The sequence below is a fragment of the Rhinatrema bivittatum genome, chromosome 2, assembly GCF_901001135.1.
Source record: "Rhinatrema bivittatum chromosome 2, aRhiBiv1.1, whole genome shotgun sequence".
Taxonomy (NCBI): Eukaryota; Metazoa; Chordata; class Amphibia; order Gymnophiona; family Rhinatrematidae; genus Rhinatrema; species Rhinatrema bivittatum.
Window position 1 is genome coordinate 665,313,583 of NC_042616.1, and position 18,573 is coordinate 665,332,155.

General features: G+C 48.5%; 1 protein-coding gene across 3 annotated transcripts in view; it reads right to left on the minus strand.

Annotated features, from left to right (window-relative positions):
• LACTB2 (lactamase beta 2) overlaps positions 1-18,573 on the minus strand; it is a 56,702-nt gene that overhangs the window by 6,327 nt on the left and 31,802 nt on the right. For all 3 annotated transcript variants that reach the window (XR_003854841.1, XM_029591448.1, XM_029591449.1), the window contains 2 exons: positions 14,735-14,883; positions 6,792-6,873 (listed from right to left, as the gene is read on the minus strand). Coding sequence is in view for 2 of the 3 variants with exons in the window: in XM_029591448.1 (XP_029447308.1) it covers positions 6,792-6,873; positions 14,735-14,883 (231 nt within the window). In the remaining variant the exon portion in view is untranslated. The remainder of the gene's footprint in view (positions 1-6,791; positions 6,874-14,734; positions 14,884-18,573) is intronic.

The window sequence follows — 18,573 nt, forward strand, 5'->3', positions numbered from 1 at the left end:
CGGACTCTCAAGAAAAAACTGAGTGATAAACCTCCTTAAAGGGAGGGTGTCTGGACTGATCCGTGGTACTACAGGTACGAAAATTAGCAGCTAAGAACCAATTTTCCTTTCCCTGTACATACCCGGATCAGTCCAGACTGCTGGGATGTACCAAAGCATCCCTATGCAGGGTGGGACGATGAGAGTCCTGCTCGAATAACACCGCTGCTAAAGCTGTTGATGTCTGGAGCCTGGACGTCCAAATGGTAGCGACGAGCAAAAAAGTGTGTAAAGTCTTCCAGGTCGCTGCCCTGCAGATTTCTTGCGGCAAAACTAGCTGACACTCAGCGCATGAAGTGGCTTGAGAGTGCAAAGAGTGCGCCTTCTACCCCTCAGGGATAGGCCGACCATGACAAATGTAAGCAGAAGAAATAGCCTCTTTCAACCATTGGGCAATGGTCACCTTGGATGCTTGGTGTCCCTTTGGGGTGTCTCCTAGGCAAGGTTCATAGTAGGACTCTGGCGTCGCATCTGGATGTGGTGCACTTTCCTTGGGGGGGGGGGGGGGGGGCAAAGCATTTGAATCCTCCGGTCCATCCTGTTTGTCCATCCTGGAGCCTTAATTTAGTGCTTAGGGTCTTGTGTGAAGCCCCTTTTGAAACCCTTAAGTGGGCTACTTTAAAGGACCTCACCCTGAAGACAGTGTTTTTGGTGGCTATTTGCTCAGCTCGGAGGGAGTCTGAGCTTCAAGCCCTTTCTTGCAGGGAGCCTTTTTTGCGCATTTCTGATTCTGGGGGTCTCTTAAGACAGTTCCATTCTTTTTACCAAAGGTGGTCTCATCCTTCAATTTGAATCAGTCTGTGAAACTTCCAGCCTTTTCTCATATCGCTCCAAAGGTACCGCACGCTAGGGAGTTGAAGCGTTTCGAAACGCTTCAACTCCCTAGCGTGCAGTACCTCTTCAACTCCGCTTCAACTCCCTAGCGTGCGGTACCTCTGGAGCGATATGAGAAAAGGCTGGAAGTTTCACAGACTGATTCAAATGGAAGGACGAGACCACCTTTGGTAAAAAGGATGGAACTGTCTTAAGAGACCCCCAGAATCAGAAATGCGCAAAAAAGGCTCCCTGCAAGAAAGGGCTTGAAGCTCAGACTCCCTCCGAGCTGAGCAAATAGCCACCAAAAACACTGTCTTCAGGGTGAGGTCCTTTAAAGTAGCCCACTTAAGGGTTTCAAAAGGGGCTTCACACAAGACCCTAAGCACTAAATTAAGGCTCCAGGATGGACAAACAGGATGGACCGGAGGATTCAAATGCTTTGCCCTCCCCCAAAGAAAGTGCACCACATCCGGATGTCGGACAGGATTCGTACAGCTCGGTTGTGTACTGTTGGTAGAAAGAGCTGTAGCGCCAAATGAACTGCTCTTGTTTCCAGGCGATTGATAGACCAGTTCACCTCCTCTGACGACCATTGTCTTTGGACTGCTCATGACTGACAGACTGCTCCCCAATCGGAGAGACTAGCATCCGTAGTCACTACCACCCACCGAGGAACCTCGAGGTCCACTCCATGACCCAAGTGTTCCGGAATCAGCCACCAGCCAAGACTGGATCTGGCAGACTCTGTGAGTGGTAATGGGACCTGAAACTCCTCTGACTTCGGATTCCAACGGGAGAGTAACGCTCTCTGTAATGGTCTCATATGAGCAAACGCCCATGGGACTAACTCCAGAGTGGATGCCATGGAACCGATGACCTGCAAATAGTCCCAGACCTTGGAGAGAGGAAGTGACAAAAGATGCCGGACCTGCTGCATCAATTTGAAGATCCAGTCTGCCTGGTGGAACACCTTCCCCATAGGGGTGTCAAACATGGCTCCCAAGAAGTCCAGCACCTGAGACGGGAGAAGGTTGCTCTGCATCCATGAAAGGAATGGGGCCAAGACTGAGACCTCGCCGAGGCCTGCCTCTGGCCTGCGCCCGGAGCTCTGCTCTGACGGAACCGCCTTTGGCCGTGAAACTGAGAGCAAACCGGTAGAAATCATTTAGGCCCTTTTGGCTTGTCCTAGGGGAGCTTATGCACCTTATCTCCTCCGAGCTGCTTTATCAGCAGCTCCAGGTCCTCCCCAAACAGTAGTTTGCCCTTAACGGGGAGCGCTCCAAGCTGAGCCTTAAACAAAAACATCCGCCAACCAGTTTTAAAACCACAAAAGTATCCTAGCCGAGACCGCAGACACTATCATCCAGGAAGAGGTGTGAATAAGATCGTATAAAGCATTAGCCTCATAAGCTACCGCTGCCTCTAAGTGTTCCACCTGCTCAGACTTCTGGGGTGAGAGATCCCTGGCAATCTGCAACTGCTGCACCCATCTGAGGCTTGCACGAAGCATAAAACTGCTGCATACTGCTGCCCGGATGCTTAGAGCAGAAACTTCAAAAATCTTCTTAATGTGCAGTTCGAGCTTCCTATCCTGGAGATCTTTTAGGGCCACTGCTCCCGCTACTAGTATGGTGGTCCTTTAAGTAACTACTGATACAAACGTATCCACTTTAGGTACCCTTAAAAGCTCCAGAGTTTCTTCAGGCAAGGAATAAAGCTTATCCATGGCTCTACTAACTTTGAGTCCGGTTTCAGGAGTATCCCACTCCCTATCAGCTGCTTAACCATGCTATGGAAGGGGAAGTCCTGGCCAGACCCCGCAAACCTGCCATGACCGGGTCCACCGTATCCTGGTTCGGTTCTTCTGCTAGGACATGTAGGATCAAAGGAACCAGCTCTTTCTGTTGGAATAAGCGCACCACCTTCAGATCATCCCCTTCCACGGAAGGAATCTTTCCAGACTCCTTTTAGTAGGGGGGATGGCATGAGGATCATCAACCGCTGATCTGCCCTGGTCAGAGTCCTCTAAGGAAAGGTCCTCTGTGATACATCGTACCACTGGACCCTGAACTTTCTGGACCCTCGTAGCCCCCGGCGTCTCTGAGCGCCTGGGCACTTTCTTGGGTGGCCCATCAAAAAGCATATGTTTGGAAGAAGTCCTCTTCCTGTGTTTACTGGCCAAATTTGCTTGGTGTAATAAGAGAATGAAGTCAGAAGAAAAATAAGAGGGACCTCCCCCCGAGAACCCCTTTCAGAGGATCAGGATCCTCCCCCGACTGGTCTCCCAAGGCCTCCCAGGCCTTCTCGGGGCTCAAATCAGCCAGTGACAGCACTGGGGGGAGATCTGCTCCCCCTGCCACTATCTCTGCAACTGCCTTGAATGTTTTCAAAATGGCCACCATTTCTGCGCTTAGCAGGAACAGGTCGACCTCCTCTTCTGGAAAAGCCGGCACCTGATCGGGGCTGCGCTGCTTCACTGATGCCGCCATGAACTCCCACGAAGAGCCCTCCCCCCTGGGGAAACAGCGGGAACATCAATCGGCCTGAACAAGTTGGGAGAGATGCTCTCCACAATGCGAGCAGCGGCTCGAGCCAGGCATAGCGTGGCCTGATGAAGACTGGGCAGAAGGTGCCACAAACAGCAGGAAAACAGGAGTGGGACACTGAAGAAAAAACTAAAATTAGCCTCAAATCACTACCTTTCACCTTACCCTGAGATCAAGCAAGCAGCCCCAACACCAGCATGCCTCAGCTATCAACCACCTTTAACCAACTCTCTTTTTTTTTTTTTTTAAACTTTATTACAAGGAAATTTAAAAAAACCCAAATACTTTCCTGAAGACAAGGTGGCAGAGGTTGCTCAGAAATCCTCGCTGGAGGAGAGGGAGCTGGACCACCAGCTATCACTCCTGGCACCCAGAAAGTGCAAATTTGGGGTTCCCAACCCCTGCTCGTCCTCTACCTACTACCAGGGGGTTGATCCTACCAGGATCTGACAACCTCCTGGGAGGATAAACGTTCTCTCTCTTTTTTTCCCCTCCCTTGGGTTCAGAACCGCAGGTTTTGTACCACTTCCATCTGATAGAGACGGAGAAATACTGAGGAGGTGCAAGTGGCACACCGGGTTATGAGGTGGTGCTTGTGAAACTTTCTCTGTCTCCATCTGCTGGAAGGGAGGCAAAACCCAGGAGTCTGGACTGATTTGGGTATGTACAGGGAGAAAATAATTCTAGCAATGTGCGTACTCTTTAGGGCTCCAAGACAGAGTACAGAACAGTAGGTTAGTCAAGGGGGCACAAAGGGAAGATTTTAAAGGACACTCTTCCCTAGTAAATATTTCAGATTCCATCAAATAAGAACACAAAATGAAACTAATTCTTGAGAAGAAGGTCTTCCCTATGGAATCTACTTAAAAAACAAAGTTAGCATGGGCCTGCCCAATGACTGAGAGCACTGGTGTTGTGCTGCTGAAACGAGTGCAGCTCCTGCAATCCAGTTTGTACCAGCAGCAGCAGTTCTAGTGACATTGCCCTGTTTCCAAGAGTACAAGGGAATAAGCTAGAATCATTTGCAGGGCTCCCACCATTTGTTGCTGGAGAACAGCTTTCATCTAAAATGTACTATCTAGCCAAGAAGGGACTTTCTAAGTCCTGGAATAATTAGTATCTTCACTTAGGGCCTGATTTAGTAAGTACAGATAGCCTTTGGGATCTCCATTAGTTGGCTCTAGTGCAGGGGTTCCCAATCTTTTGGGGAGTAAGGATCCTATTCAACCTCTCAAAATTTTGTTAGCCACCACAGGCTTCTGTTTAATTTTTATGTTCAGTTAAATGCCATAAAAAAAAAAGATTATGTAATAACAAATATGCAATCCAGAATCTTTTGTAATGTATAAAACGTAATATTAAAGAAAGGTTTCTGATATAAATTGTTCCCTCTTGCCCTCCCTCTACAGACCTTTAATTAGTGCTATTCCCCCTCTCTACCATGGCCCCTTTCCAAGTGTGTTCCCCCCTTTGACCCCTTCTCTAGTTCCCTCCCTCCTGCACTCTTCTCCTGCCCTGCTTCCCTCCACCCAGAGTCCCTTCCTGAGTGCTCTCCTTCTTGTCCTTTCCCCTCTGCAGCCCCTTCTTTGGTTCTGTCCCTCCTGCCCTCACCCATTACCCCTACCCCTGAGTGCTCACCCTCCTGCTCTTTCCCCTTCCCAAGTGTCTTCCCTCATGCCCTGCTCGCCCCCACCCATGGTTTCTTCCCATCCTCTCCCTCCTGAGCCCCCTTCCCTCAACATGGCCATACTATTCCTTCAGTGCAGTTTTTCTTCCTCACTGTCAGAAGAGCAGGGCAGCCAGAGCACATGTAGCAGTGGCCAGAAATGCTCCTCTGGGTCATCACCCTGCTTGCTGGTGCCTCTGGACATGTGGAACAGTGACTGTTGAAGGTGCTGGTGGCAGTGTGCTTTCCCTCCTCCTCCTCTCAGTACAGCTTCAGGGACTTGGTTATGGCAACTAGGAGTATTCATCCCCACCTCCTCTCCATCCTGGTTTGGGCTTCTTGAGGCTTTGATCTTCCTTTTATCAGCATGGGATCAGGCAGTGGGATTAGGCAGCACCAGCCGTAGAACAGAACTCCTCAGAGGTGAGGTCAGCCTGCTCTTTTTCTCAGCAATTGAACTTTAGCTGCCTCCCTTTTGGCAAACTCCCTGTGATAGTTTCATGGTCCTCTGGGAGTCCATAGACCCCAAGTTGGGTACCACTGCTGTAGTCAAAGACCTGGGGTAGAGAATGCAGGAATGGAGCAGACCACTTGCTACAGCATCTCTGCGTGGTGGTTGCAGTGGTATGCTCCTGCCAGTGAAGTGCAGGTGGGGTTAGAGATCAGTTTGGCTTTTTTTTTTTTTTAACAGCTGGAAGAGAAGGAACTGTTGGTTGGTTCCCCTGTTCCTGGTGAGCTAGGCCTTACATCCCTGACTGCACAGGATAAGGAGTCCACAACCTGGCTGGAGAGGCTGTCTCAGGTGTTTTGCAATTTTCTAAAGAATCTTGATTTTTTTTTTGGAGGTTTCTTAGAACCTTATTCCTGGCTGAGGGAGAAAAATCCTCTGACCTAGGAAGGATAAGAAGAGAAAGCTTGCTAATTCCAACCTATACCCAGTAGTTGGACAATGGGGATTCTGCTGAGAGAGTTTGTTTTGAATATTTTTGTGAGTTTTTGTTTTTTGATTTGGGAGAAAGATTTTGTCACCCTTTCTACCAAGGAGTAGGGAAAGGAGAGCAGTCTGAAACATTCCACCATACAATCTAGAAATGAGAACGGAGAGAAAGAGGATTTCATCTGCAGACTCACTGAAGTCTCTGCCTTGGAAAAAGAAAAGAAGATTGGGAGATGGGAGATTTGGCGAAGAACTGGACTTCAAGTTTTTTAGGGAAGGGAGTTCTAGGAGACCCTTGCCCATCTGGGATTCTTATCTATCCATGTCCTAGAGGCTAGGCATCCTCGGACCCTAATACTAAAGGGACACATTCGCAGATAAAGAGAAGTCTTGGAAAAACTGAGTTAAGACATGGATGGAGCAAAGGACAGATGTATATAGTGGTAAAGGATTATTATTTAAGATCTGCATTGATACAGTTAAGCTTGGAACACCCATCCAGAGTGTCCAGCCTGGATATTCAGCACCAGCTTACACATATGAAGAATTCATTCCCAGGGCTGTTGGGACTGTGCAGGGATTTAGCCTTGGGACTGAGTATGACCCCTGCCTTCTTCATCAAATACCAGAAGAGGGTCTACATAAACGTTTACCCTTGTAGACAAAGGATGGGAGAAAATCCTTGTGAATCAGTCCCTGAGTGCATGCCAAATAGTTATTTACCAAAACAACTAATACAGGCCATTTATAAGTACATTTATCCCAGTAATCAGGAGAAAATACTTACATATTTTGCCTTCTTTTTTTAACTTCTGTAAGTGATGAGTGAGATTAATTTCTGCTGCTTTATGTAGATATTCTGGAGTATCCTAGAAAATAAAAGAAATGAAAAATTGACACTGAAAAGTAATTATATATACACACACATACATTTCTTTATAAAGTGATTCAAAACAAACTAACCACCTTTTTTTTTGTTTTAGAAAATTTCAGTAAAAGGAATATTTGCATACTGGGATCTATGGCTAGCAGAGAGACAGGAAGGAAAGAGATGTCATTATTCACTTGAGGACAAATAACCTGGCGGGGGACCAACTCAAATGTAGCACAAATGGATAAAAGGGAATTAGAGGAAGATCTTAAGCAGCTGACAAGAAAAGTGGCCTGTATATGGCAAGGGTTAAGATAGGTTATGCTACACAAGGAACTTCAATGAATGACTGAAAAGCTAATATAATGAATAGGGGAGGGATTAGGATTTCTTGGGAACCGGGTTTCAGCTGGAGTGATAAAATACTGTATTGCAGTGATAGTATATGTCTATTTGAGAAGGAAATCATGGACCTAGGTGAACATGAAGCTAGATGGTTATGGCAGATGGAAGCAGCCACTTTCAACCAACAAGTGAAACAAGTAGAGAAATGTACAAAAGGTGGGAATCCTAGAAAGTCACCTACAATAGTTTGAGTATCATGACTGAGATAAATCTATCCCAGGCTATAAGATGTTTGGGAGAAACAAGGCAGAAAGGATAAAGGAAAAGTACTTTATGTAAAAAATGTACTTTTTTTTTTAATACATAAAATACTGAAATGCGGAGTTACAGGAAAAGGAAGCAATACAGTGAGTTATTACAGAAAGGAGAAATGGCACTTTCACATTCACTGGTGGTATCTAATGACCTCCAGCACAGGCAGATGAGTTGAATGGAGATTTTGTGAAAGATATCCATAAAACTACAATAAAAGGGAAATGTTGCTGATGGGAAATTTTAACCTGCCAGATATTCACTGGAACAGTCATCTGTAAAAATAGTTTGAAGTTGGGAGATTCTGAATTCTCTTAAGCAACTCAACTCGCGAAACAATCTACAAGGGGATAATACTAGAATTCATACTTATGAGGAAAATACTTCCAGTGTCACAACAGATAGTCACCTGAGGTCCAGTAGTCACGTGTGATTTAAAATAAAGACAGAGAGGGGTCACATAAACATAAGGATCTAGGACTACAGAGTATCAGCTCTGTAAGATGGGGATAACTTTAAGGAGGCACTAGTAGAGTGGGAAGATCTAGGTGGAGTAGAAAGGTGGACTAAAATAAAAGGAGTCATTGTAAATGTAATAAACCTGTATATTTGGAAAGTAAATAAAAGCAAGAGGGAAATGATCAGTATGATTTTCAAAACATGTGGCTAAAGAAAAGGCCAAAAAGAACAGCATTCAAAACTTATTAGGGGTCTTGGAAAGTGGAGGACATGGGAAAATATCCGGAAAAGCTGAGAGAAGCAGGGTAGATAGGCCAGAAAAGGCGAAAAAAATTGCTATGGCAGTAAAGCAAGGTGTTGGCTTTTCCCCCTATATATTAGTGAAAATAGGAAATTCAGACTGAGAATTGAAAAAGAGGAATATGTATAGGTGACAAGGAAAGCAGAAAAACTGAACAAATATATTTATTGAATGTTCTCTGAAGAAGAGGGTGTAATGGAAATTGACCTTTGCATTGTGGCATGGTGGATGCAGACTCTTGATGCAACCTAGGAAGCGAACCTCCTAGGCCCATGCTGACAGCTGATGAACACGCCCTAGGGTGGGACAAGGCTGGACATTCACCTATACCAGCCCCGTTTTCTGCCAGTTGAGCCCTTGGTTTCCAGGGGCCGGCAGGACTTAGGCCAGAGTCCCATAGAGCAGTTGCAAGAGAATAAGTCCACGGGCCAAGGTCAGGGCAGTCAGCAGTCAGGCAGATACCAGTGTCAGGCCTAGGGTCCGGGCTAGCAGACAGCAAGGCATAGTTGAAGTCTGAAGCAGAGGTCAGTGGCAGGCGGTAGACAAGAGAGTAGTCCAGGTGGTCAGCAGAGGTCAATACTGGGTAGGCAGACGAGGAACCGTGATGAAGCAAGGCAGGGCAAGACAGACTGGAGAGAGCAAATCTGACTGGACGAGGCTGGATAGGCAAGGTAGGCTGAAACAAGTCAGGATGAGAAACGCTAGAAGGAGCAGCAACTTGTGCATAGGATGGAAGGGAAAAGCGCAGACTGGAGCCCCAAGTCCTGCCAGGACCGGATCCATATGCGTAAGCAGAGTGGCCGTAAGAGAATCTGCCAGGGGCCCCTCGATCCCTAACTCCTGAAGAACGAAGGGAATGAGGGGCTCCAGTTCTTCCCACTGAAATAGCCGTAGCACCCAGGGGTCAACCTCCTCCGGGGGGGGGGGGGGGGCCCGTTTCCGCCAGCTCCGCATCTGGATCCTGGACAGGAGCAACCAGAAGGGCACTCTGGCGGGCCCCTGAGGATACGGAGCCTTGGGGGCCAGTGGAGGGGCATCCGCGGAATCTTGGCCGGGAGGGAATGTGAGGAAGGGTCCTCCTCCTCCTGCAAGCTGGCCAGATAAGATTTGTGCAATAAAAGCACAAACTCTGAAGTAAAACGTGGCCTGGACTTGCAGGAAGGGAGTGGGGGTGGGGGGGGGGGTGGGGGTCAGGGACCAGGGACCAAATTCTGGACTGATCCGTGGTACTACAGGAACGAAAATTAACAGGTAAGAACTAATTTTCCTTTGTAACATCCCTGCAGTCTCATGAGGAACTTTGTCAAATGTCTTCTGAAAATCCAAATACACTACATCTACTGGTTCACCTTTATAAGAAAATTATTCCTTACCTGCTAATTTTCGTTCCTGTAGTACCATGGATCAGTCCAGACAGTGGGTTATATCCCCCATCCAGCAGATGGAGTCAGAACAGAGTTTGAGAGCGTCAGCATATAGAGTAGTGCACCCTCTGCTGGAGCTCAGTATTACGCATAGCAAAGCCCAAAAGCAAAACACAACATTTTGGATCCAGATCCGTCCCCAAAAAGGAACAGAGAAAGATATAAGTAAACAAAACGGTCAACGGGACCACCAACAGTCAACTTGTGAGGAGCTGTGAACAGTAACAATAATCAGAGACAAACAGAATGAAAGTTACCTGGAAGAATCCGAGCAGGACCTAATGAAACCCCTAGTGGCGGGAGTCTGGACTGATCCATGGTACAACAGGAACGAAAATTAGCAGGTAAGGAATAATTTTCTTTTCCCTGTACGTACCTGGATCAGTCCAGACAGTGGGATGTATGCAAGCTTCCCTAAACCGGGTGGGGTCCTGAGAGACCTGCTCGGAGAACTTGATCGCCAAAAGAACCCGTGTACTGAGGCACCAGATGTAGTCTGTAATGTCTGGAAAAAGTGTGCAACGACTTCCACGTCGCCGCACGGCAGATTTCCTGGGAGGAAACGGAGCGAGATTCCGCCCAGGACGCTGCTTGGGATCGCGTGGAATGAGCCGACACGCTGCGAGGCGGCACTCGCCCCGCCGCAATGTAAGCCGATGAGATGGCGTCCTTTATCCAGCGCGCAATAGTCGTCTTGGATGCCTGAGAACCTCTCCTCGGTCCTGACCAGAGGACAAACAAATGATCGGATACCCGGAAGTCATTGGTAACCTCCAGGTAACGGAGCAGCACACGCTTGACGTCCAGGAGCCGGAGAGACTGGGGTTCCTCTGGAGCGAACGCTGGAAGCTCCACCGTTTGATTGACGTGGAAGGCCGAGACCACCTTTGGTAGGAAGGATGGCACCGTACGAAGGGAAACCCCGGAGTCGGAGAAACGCAGATAAGGGTCCCGGCAGGACAAGGCTTGGAGCTCTGAGATCCGGCGAGCAGAAGAGATGGCTACCAGGAAAACAGTCTTGAGGGTCAGGTCCTTGAGGGAGGACCCCCTCAGGGGTTCAAAAGGAGGGCCCAACAGCGTTCGCAGCACCAAGTTGAGGCTCCAAGAAGGGAAAGGATCCCTGACCGGTGGCCGTAGGTGTTTGGCACCCTTCAGAAAACGTGCGATATCCGGCTGAAGGGGTAGAGAGCAGTCCTTCTGTACCAAGACATTCCAGGCCGCCACCTGAACCCGGAGCGAATTATAGGCGAGACCCTTATCCAGACCATCCTGTAGGAAATGAAGGATCAGCGGGACAGTTGCCTCCATGGTTTGGACCCCGTGGTCGGAGCACCAGGCTTCGAAGACCTTCCAAACTCGAACGTAAGCGACGGAGGTCGAAGGCTTGCGGGAACGAAGCATCGTTGAGATCACTGTCTCCGGGTAGCCTCTGTGGCTGAGACGACGCCGTTCAAAAGCCAGGCCGCAAGACAGAAGAGTTCTGCCTGCTCGAAAAATACCGGCCCCTGACGCAGAAGATGAGGAAGATGGGACAGGCGAAGTGGGCCGTCCACCGTCATCTGAAGTAGATCTGCGAACCATGGCCGACGGGGCCATTCCAGGGCGACGAGAATTACAGTCCCTCGATGATGTTCCAACCTGCGGAGAACCTTGCCGACCAGAGGCCAAGGAGGAAACACATAGAGCAGTTGATCCGACGCCACGGAAGGGCGAGGGCATCCACCCCCTCCGCGCCGCGCTCTCTTCTGCGGCTGAAGAAGCGTGGAGCCTTGGCGTTGAGAAAGGTCGCCATTAGATCGAGGCGTGGAGTTCCCCAACGACGATGAGATGCATTGCCTCGTCGGAGAGAGCCCACTCGCCGGGGTCTAGCTGTTGACGACTCAGGAAGTCCGCCTGAACGTTGTCCACCCCGGCGATGTGAGAGGCCGCTATCCGGACGAGATTGCTCTCCGCCCACTCCATCAGGGGAGTTGACTCGAGGGAGACATGCTTGCTTCTTGTCCCCCCTTGACGATTGATGTAGGCCACGGTGGTGGCGTTGTCCGAGAGGATCCTCACCTCTCTGTGTCGCACCAGGGGAAGAAAACGCTGGAGAGCGAAACGCACGGCTCTCGTTTCCAGGCGATTGATCGGCCACTTTGCCTCCTCTGGCGTCCAAGTCCCCTGCGTGGCGCTTCTTTCGCAGACGGCACCCCATCCCGCGAGGCTGGCATCGGTGGTCACCACCACCCAATTGGGAACCTCGAGCGAGACTCCCCGAGCCAGATGCGAGGGGACAAGCCACCAATCCAGGCTTTTCCTGGCTAATGGTGGAAGCGGCAGGATCACCTGATACTCCTGGGAGACTGGTTTCCAACGGGATAGCAGGGACGCCTGCAGTGGACGCAGGTGTGCAAACACCCAGGGTACCATGTCGATGGTGGAGGCCATTACTCCCAGGAGCTGCAGATAATTCCAGGCGGTTGGTTCTTCCAAAGCCGAAAACCGAGACACGTGCTCCCTCAGGGCTTGCGCCTTGTCCTGGCGCAGGAACACCATACCCTGCCGGGTATTGAAGCTCGCTCCTAAGAAATCCAGGTGTTGCGAGGGCACAAGGGAACTCTTTGGAAGGTTCACCACCCAGCCCAGAGAGCGTAGGAATTGTACTACTCTGGCCACTGAGGTCTGACCATGTGAGAAGGACTTCGCTCGAATCAGCCAGTCGTCTAGGTACGGATGTACTAGGATACCCTCCTTGCGGAGGGCCGCCGCCACCACTACCATGATCTTTGTGAAGGTCCGAGGTGCGGTCGCCAAACCGAAGGGAAGCGCCTTGAACTGAAAGTGTTGACCGAGAATCTTGAAGCGAAGATACCGCCGGTGAGCCGGCAGGATGGGAATGTGCAAGTATGCTTCCGAGAGATCCAGTGAAGCGAGGAATTCTCCCTTGTGCACTGTGGCAATCACTGATCGAAGAGTCTCCATGCGGAACCGGCTGACCCTGAGGGCCTTGTTTACCTCCTTCAAGTCCAGGATGGGCCAAAAGGAACCGTCCTTTTTGGGAACGATGAAGTAAATGGAATATTGGCCCAAGCCCACCTCGTCGAAGGGGACGGAAACGATGGCCCCTATTTCCTGCAGTCGGTCTAGTGTTTGTTGAACCGCTATCCTCTTGAGATCCGAACCGCAGGGGGAGAAGATGAACCGGTCCCTCGGGGGGTGGACAAACTCCAAGGCGTAACCGTCTCTTATGGTGTCCAGCACCCACTGGTCCATGGAGATAACTGCCCACTCCTCGTAGAAGTCCATGAGGCGGCCTCCGATCCGGGGAGGTGAGAAGTGGGCTCCTTTGGCATCATTGGGAGGACTTTGTGGGCGGATTTCCCTGCCCTGGACCCTCTCTCGCGGGCCTCCGCCCATGAAAGGAACGAGACCAAGGCTGGGATCTTGTCGGCTGTGTCCGGGAACCGGACTGCCGGTAAGACCTATAATGTCGCTGTGCCCTGGCCCTGGTTCTACCGGAAGAAAATGACCTGAAGGAACGCTGTCTATCCTCCGGCAGCCGATGCACCGAATTTTCCCCCAGTGACTTGATGATCTGATCCAGGTCCTCTCCAAATAAAAACTTCCCCCGAAAGGGGAGGGAGCCAAGGCTCGACTTGGAGGAAGCATCCGCCGCCCAGTTGCGAAGCCACAAGAGCAGGTCGGGCTGCTACAACCGAAACCATGGACCGCGCCATTACGTGAAAGAGATCATACAAGGCGTCCGCCCCGTATGCTATGGCAGATTCCAGACGGTCCGCCTGGGCAGCCTCTTCGGGGGGCAATTCCTGCAGGAGAAAAAGAAAGAAATAACCAAAAATGAAGAAACCCTGTCAATCTGGGGGAGCTAGTGGATCCCCCCACTCACATCTGCTGGAGTCAGAAGAATACTGAGCTCCAGCAGAGGGTGCACTACTCTATATGCTGACGCTCTCAAACTCTGTTCTGACTCCATCTGCTGGACGGGACTGATCCAGGTACGTACAGGGAAAAGGAGCGTGTTTAGGATAATTTTAGAGTTACCGCTTCTGGTAAACTTTTTGCACCCTACGATACTTCCTATTTCGCATCTCACGCTGAGAGCGAGCGAGCGAGAGACTATCTATAAGGCCTTCATAGTAGTCAAGTATTCATATGCCTATGGGAGGGCTAGCTAATAGCTCGAGGTGAAGTATTGGTGGTGGTTTAGGGCCAGTTTTACATGCAGACTATCAAGCTAGATTGAGGTAACATAGTACAAAATTTCATCTTTATGAGACTTTCCTCATTCCAAATGATATCAAATCTTCACAGAGGTGTACTGTGCTGTTCGTATGTCTCACTATGCATGAAAACCTGGCTCCTAAACCACCAACACCTCACCTAAAGCTATTAGCTGCCCCTCCTATAGGCATATAAATAGGTGCATACAGTGAAGGCCTCCCCAAAGACTCTCTCTCTTCCTCTCCCCTCCCAAGCCCAGAAATGGCCGAAATGCAATTAAAAAAATTGACTGTGAATTGTGTTATGGCCATTTCGGTCATATCACACAGCTTAATGCCAGGAAAAAACATGTGGTTATTTCCGGCATTAAAACTGTGTAATATTGCCCCTCATTTTCATAACTCCTGCCCAAATTCCTCCCTAATCCCGCCTCTTCCCAAAATTTACAATCATGCCGTGTGCTACTGCTATTATTGCATGCGTAATGGCATTAATGCGTTATCGCCATAACGCATTTTGATGAATGACCATGTAAGCCGGATAAGGCTGAAAATGGGTACTTATATGACTAGAGGTTAGGTGTATAAGTAGATCCATCCAAGAACACCTTGTCCCACCCCTCACTTATCCAGCTGTTTAGTCAGATAAACAGTTAGCCAGCTAAATGGCAACCAGTCAACACTGACAAATTTTCAGACAGTGACACTTAGCTGGCTCAGTTGGAACTCAACCAGCTAAGTGGTGCTGAATATCGACCTTATAGTTTCTGAATGCTGTATAAGAAAACGAATTACCTTGTAGACAATTTTTACAAGTTCCATAGATGTGAGAGATGTCCCTTGATTGTCCTGGAAAGCATTTAGTATCTGTTCTTCACGTGCATTTCTGTGAGAAATATACTCTTGAATTTTAGCTTCAGCATCAAGGATCACAGGGCCATGCCCTAAACATAAGCACATGGAAAGAAAACTATCATATTATGCCAGTTACTGAACTGTCAGAATACTCAGCTGACTAGAATGTACTCGTTTTTAATCTCCTCTCCACTATGTCCGTGAGTTTGTGGAAAAATGTATGTGTTTGTCCCTCTAATAACATTTCTGATTGGTGTCCTATCCATAACAAATTTTTAGGAGATGTTGGGGGGGAGGGGGAGGAAGGAGAGTGGGAAGGAGTGGGGTTTTTTTTGGTTTTTTTCTGGATCAGCGCATAAGTGCAGATTGTAGATATCTGCATGTGCGGGTCCCAGAAAAATGGCTCCTTTAATTCTGAACTGAACTTCTTGTCTTGTCACATTATTACTGAATTAGACAAAAGAATGAGCAAATCTAATGAAGAAAATCAATTGATTTTGAAAGATGAAATATAGAAAACGGCGGTTTAAAAAGTATTAGTAAACAAATTGCTTTGGGCTTTATTTTCAAAATTATGCAGTTGTGCATAAAAGTCCTTAGTTATGAACCTAATTTTAGATACATGAAATATAGAGTGACTTTTCAAAGATTACTAGATTACATAAGAACATAAGAATTACCATATTGGGTCAGACCAAGGGTCCATCAAGCCCAGGATCCTATTTCCAGCATTGGCCAATCCAGGCTACAAGGACCTGGCAGAATCTTAAACAATAAATAGATCCCATTCTGTGAACACCCAGGGATAAGTAGTGGTTTTTCCCCAAGTCTATCTGGCTAACAACAGTTTAGAATTTCCCCTCCAAGAAGTTGTCCCAACCATTTTTAAACCCAGCTATGCTAACTGCCTTTACCACATTCTCCGGCAGTGAATTCCAGTGCTACTTACTAACTTCATGGAGCGTCCCCTAGATTTCTAATTTTTGGAAAGCGTAAATAACAGATTTGCATTTACCTGTTCTATTCCACAAATTATTTTTTACTCTATCATATCCCCACCCCTCAACTGTCTCTGCTTATTAGATCAAATTGTTGATAATAGAATACTTCAATGACATATTGATAGGTGACTGGACATAGGAGCTATAAATTCCTCTGTTTGTGTTTCACAATTTTCATGGAAGTCCTTTGAGATGGAACTCCTTGGTGGAATAAGATGGACGGCAGTGTCCTAATGGAAGTTTTTTTTCCTCTGTTTTACCCCTGAAGCAGTGGATACCATGAAACGTGATCACATTGGGTATCTGAAAAGGACCCAATTTCTGCATAAGGAAGTACTGTGTTTTTTACTACATTAAAAATAAAATATACCAATTTTCCTTTCCCTGATTGTACCTGGATCAGTCCAGACTCCTGGGATGTACCAAAGCTCCCTAATTAGGGTGGGACCTGGAGAGTCCTGCTTGCAAGACACTCTCGCCAAATGACCGAGTCTATGGATCCCCTACATCTATATGATAGTGCCTCACAAAAGAATGCAGTGACTTCCAAGTCGCCGCTCTACAAATTTCCTGTGGCGAAACCAGCTAAGCCTCCACCCACGAGGCTGCTCGCGACCTTGTAGAGTGAGCCCGCAAACCTTCAGGTACCTGACTTCCCTTGAGAATGTATGCCGACCCAATAACCTCCTTGAGCCACCTCGCAATGGTAGCCTTAGAAGCCTGAGTACCTTTCTTCGCACCACTCCATAAAAAGAAGAGATGGTCAGACTTCCTAAAATCATTAGTCACCTTGAGATATCTCAACAAAGCTCTGCGGACATCCAACAGTTTAAGCTCCTGCGCATGAGACGCAGAAGAATCCAGTTCCGGGCAACACTCAGGTATACCTCGTAGACAAGCAAGAGCCGCTACCTGAACTCTGAGGGAACTGAAAGCTAGGCCCTTGACTAAGCCCTCTTGCAGAAAAGATAAAATCTGAGATACCGAAGACCTTAAGGCCTGCACTCCTTTATCTATACACCAGGCCTCAAAAACCTTCCAGACCCAGATATACATCAATGAAGTAGACTTCCATCTAGCCTGAAGCAATGACCACCTCTGGGTACCTTCTTTGTCTCAAACGCCACCTCTCAAAAGCCAAGCCACTAGAGAAAAGCGATCGGCCTGGGTCTGAAAGTATAGGGCCCTGACGAAGAAGACGCGGGAGATGGCTGAAGCGTAACAGTCCATCCATTGCCAAGTTGATCAGATCTACGAACCTTGGCTAACGTGGCTATTAATACTATTTCACCTGGGTGTCTCTCTATATCCAACGCAAAACCTTGCCTACCAGAGGCTGGGGGGAATACATAAAGCAGCACCCCCAGAGACCAGGGCAGAGCCAGAGCGTCGACTCCCTTGGCCCCATACTCTCGTCTGCGGCTGTAAAAACAAACTGCTTTTGCACTGAGATGAGTCGCCATTAGATCCACATGGGGATAGCCCCCCCTCTCTCGGATGAGCTGCATCGCTGTCTCGGACAACTCCCATGCCCCTGGATTCAGCACCTTGCGACTTAGGAAGTCCGCTTTAACGTTCTCAACCCCAGCGAAGTGAGACGCCGCTATCTGGACCAAGTATTGTTGTGCCCAAAAAATTAACTCCCGCACCTCCTGGGCCACCACTCGACTCTTGGTACCTCCCTGATGATTGATATATGCTATGGTTGTTGCATTGTCCGACAAGACCCTCACCAACTGCCCTCGAACTAAAGGTAGAAAGGCAAGTAAAGCTAACCTCACTGCCCTGGTCTCTAAGCGATTGATAGACCAAGAGGCTTCTTCTGCTGACCGAGTGCCCTGGGCCAACTGTTGCTGGCATACTGCTCCCCAACTAGAAAGACTAGCATCGGTAGTAAGAATTACCCAATCCAGGACCTCCAGATCGACACCACATACTAGACTGGACTTTAGCAGCCACCAAGACAGAATGTCCCATGCATAACCCTTAAGAGGCATAGGCCAATGAAATTCCTCCAATAATGGATTTCACTGTGCCAACACAGCCTTCTGTAGCAGTCTCATATGTGCAAAGGCCCATGGTATCAACTCCAGCGTTGAAGCCATCAAACCCGGAACCTGAAAAAATCCAGGGCTCTGGTCACCTGCAACATCAACAAGCGCCGAACTTGCCTCTGTAACTTGCACACTCTCTCCTCCATTAGAAACACCTTGCTTTTCATCGTGTCGAACTGAGCTCCCAGATAGTTGAGAGTCTGAGATGGAATTAGGTGGCTCTTTGCCAAATTCACCACCCAGCCTAGAGATTGCAGAGTATGAACCACCTTCTGCACCGTGGTGCAACAATCATTCTCTGACTTTGCCCTGCTGATCCAGTCATCTAGATAAGGTTGTATCAAACCCCCCTCGCACCATAGAGCCACCGCCACCACCACCACCTTGGTGAAAGTGCATGGAGCCGTGGCCAGCCTGAAACTGGAAATGCTGACCCAATACCATAAATCTCAGATAACGCTGGTGGATCCTGATGAATGGGGATATGCAGATACGCCTCCATCAGGCCCAAAGAAACCAAGAACTCCTGTTTGTGCATCGCCACAATTACCGACCGCAAAGTCTCTATTCGAAATCTTGGAACCTTTAAACACCACATTTACCCATTTCAAGTCCAGAATCAGGCAGAAAGTGCCTTCTTTCTTTGGAACCACGAAGTAAATGGAATATCGACCTTTGCCCCATTCGTCCAGAGGAACCGGAATCACAGCCCCTTATCTCTGCA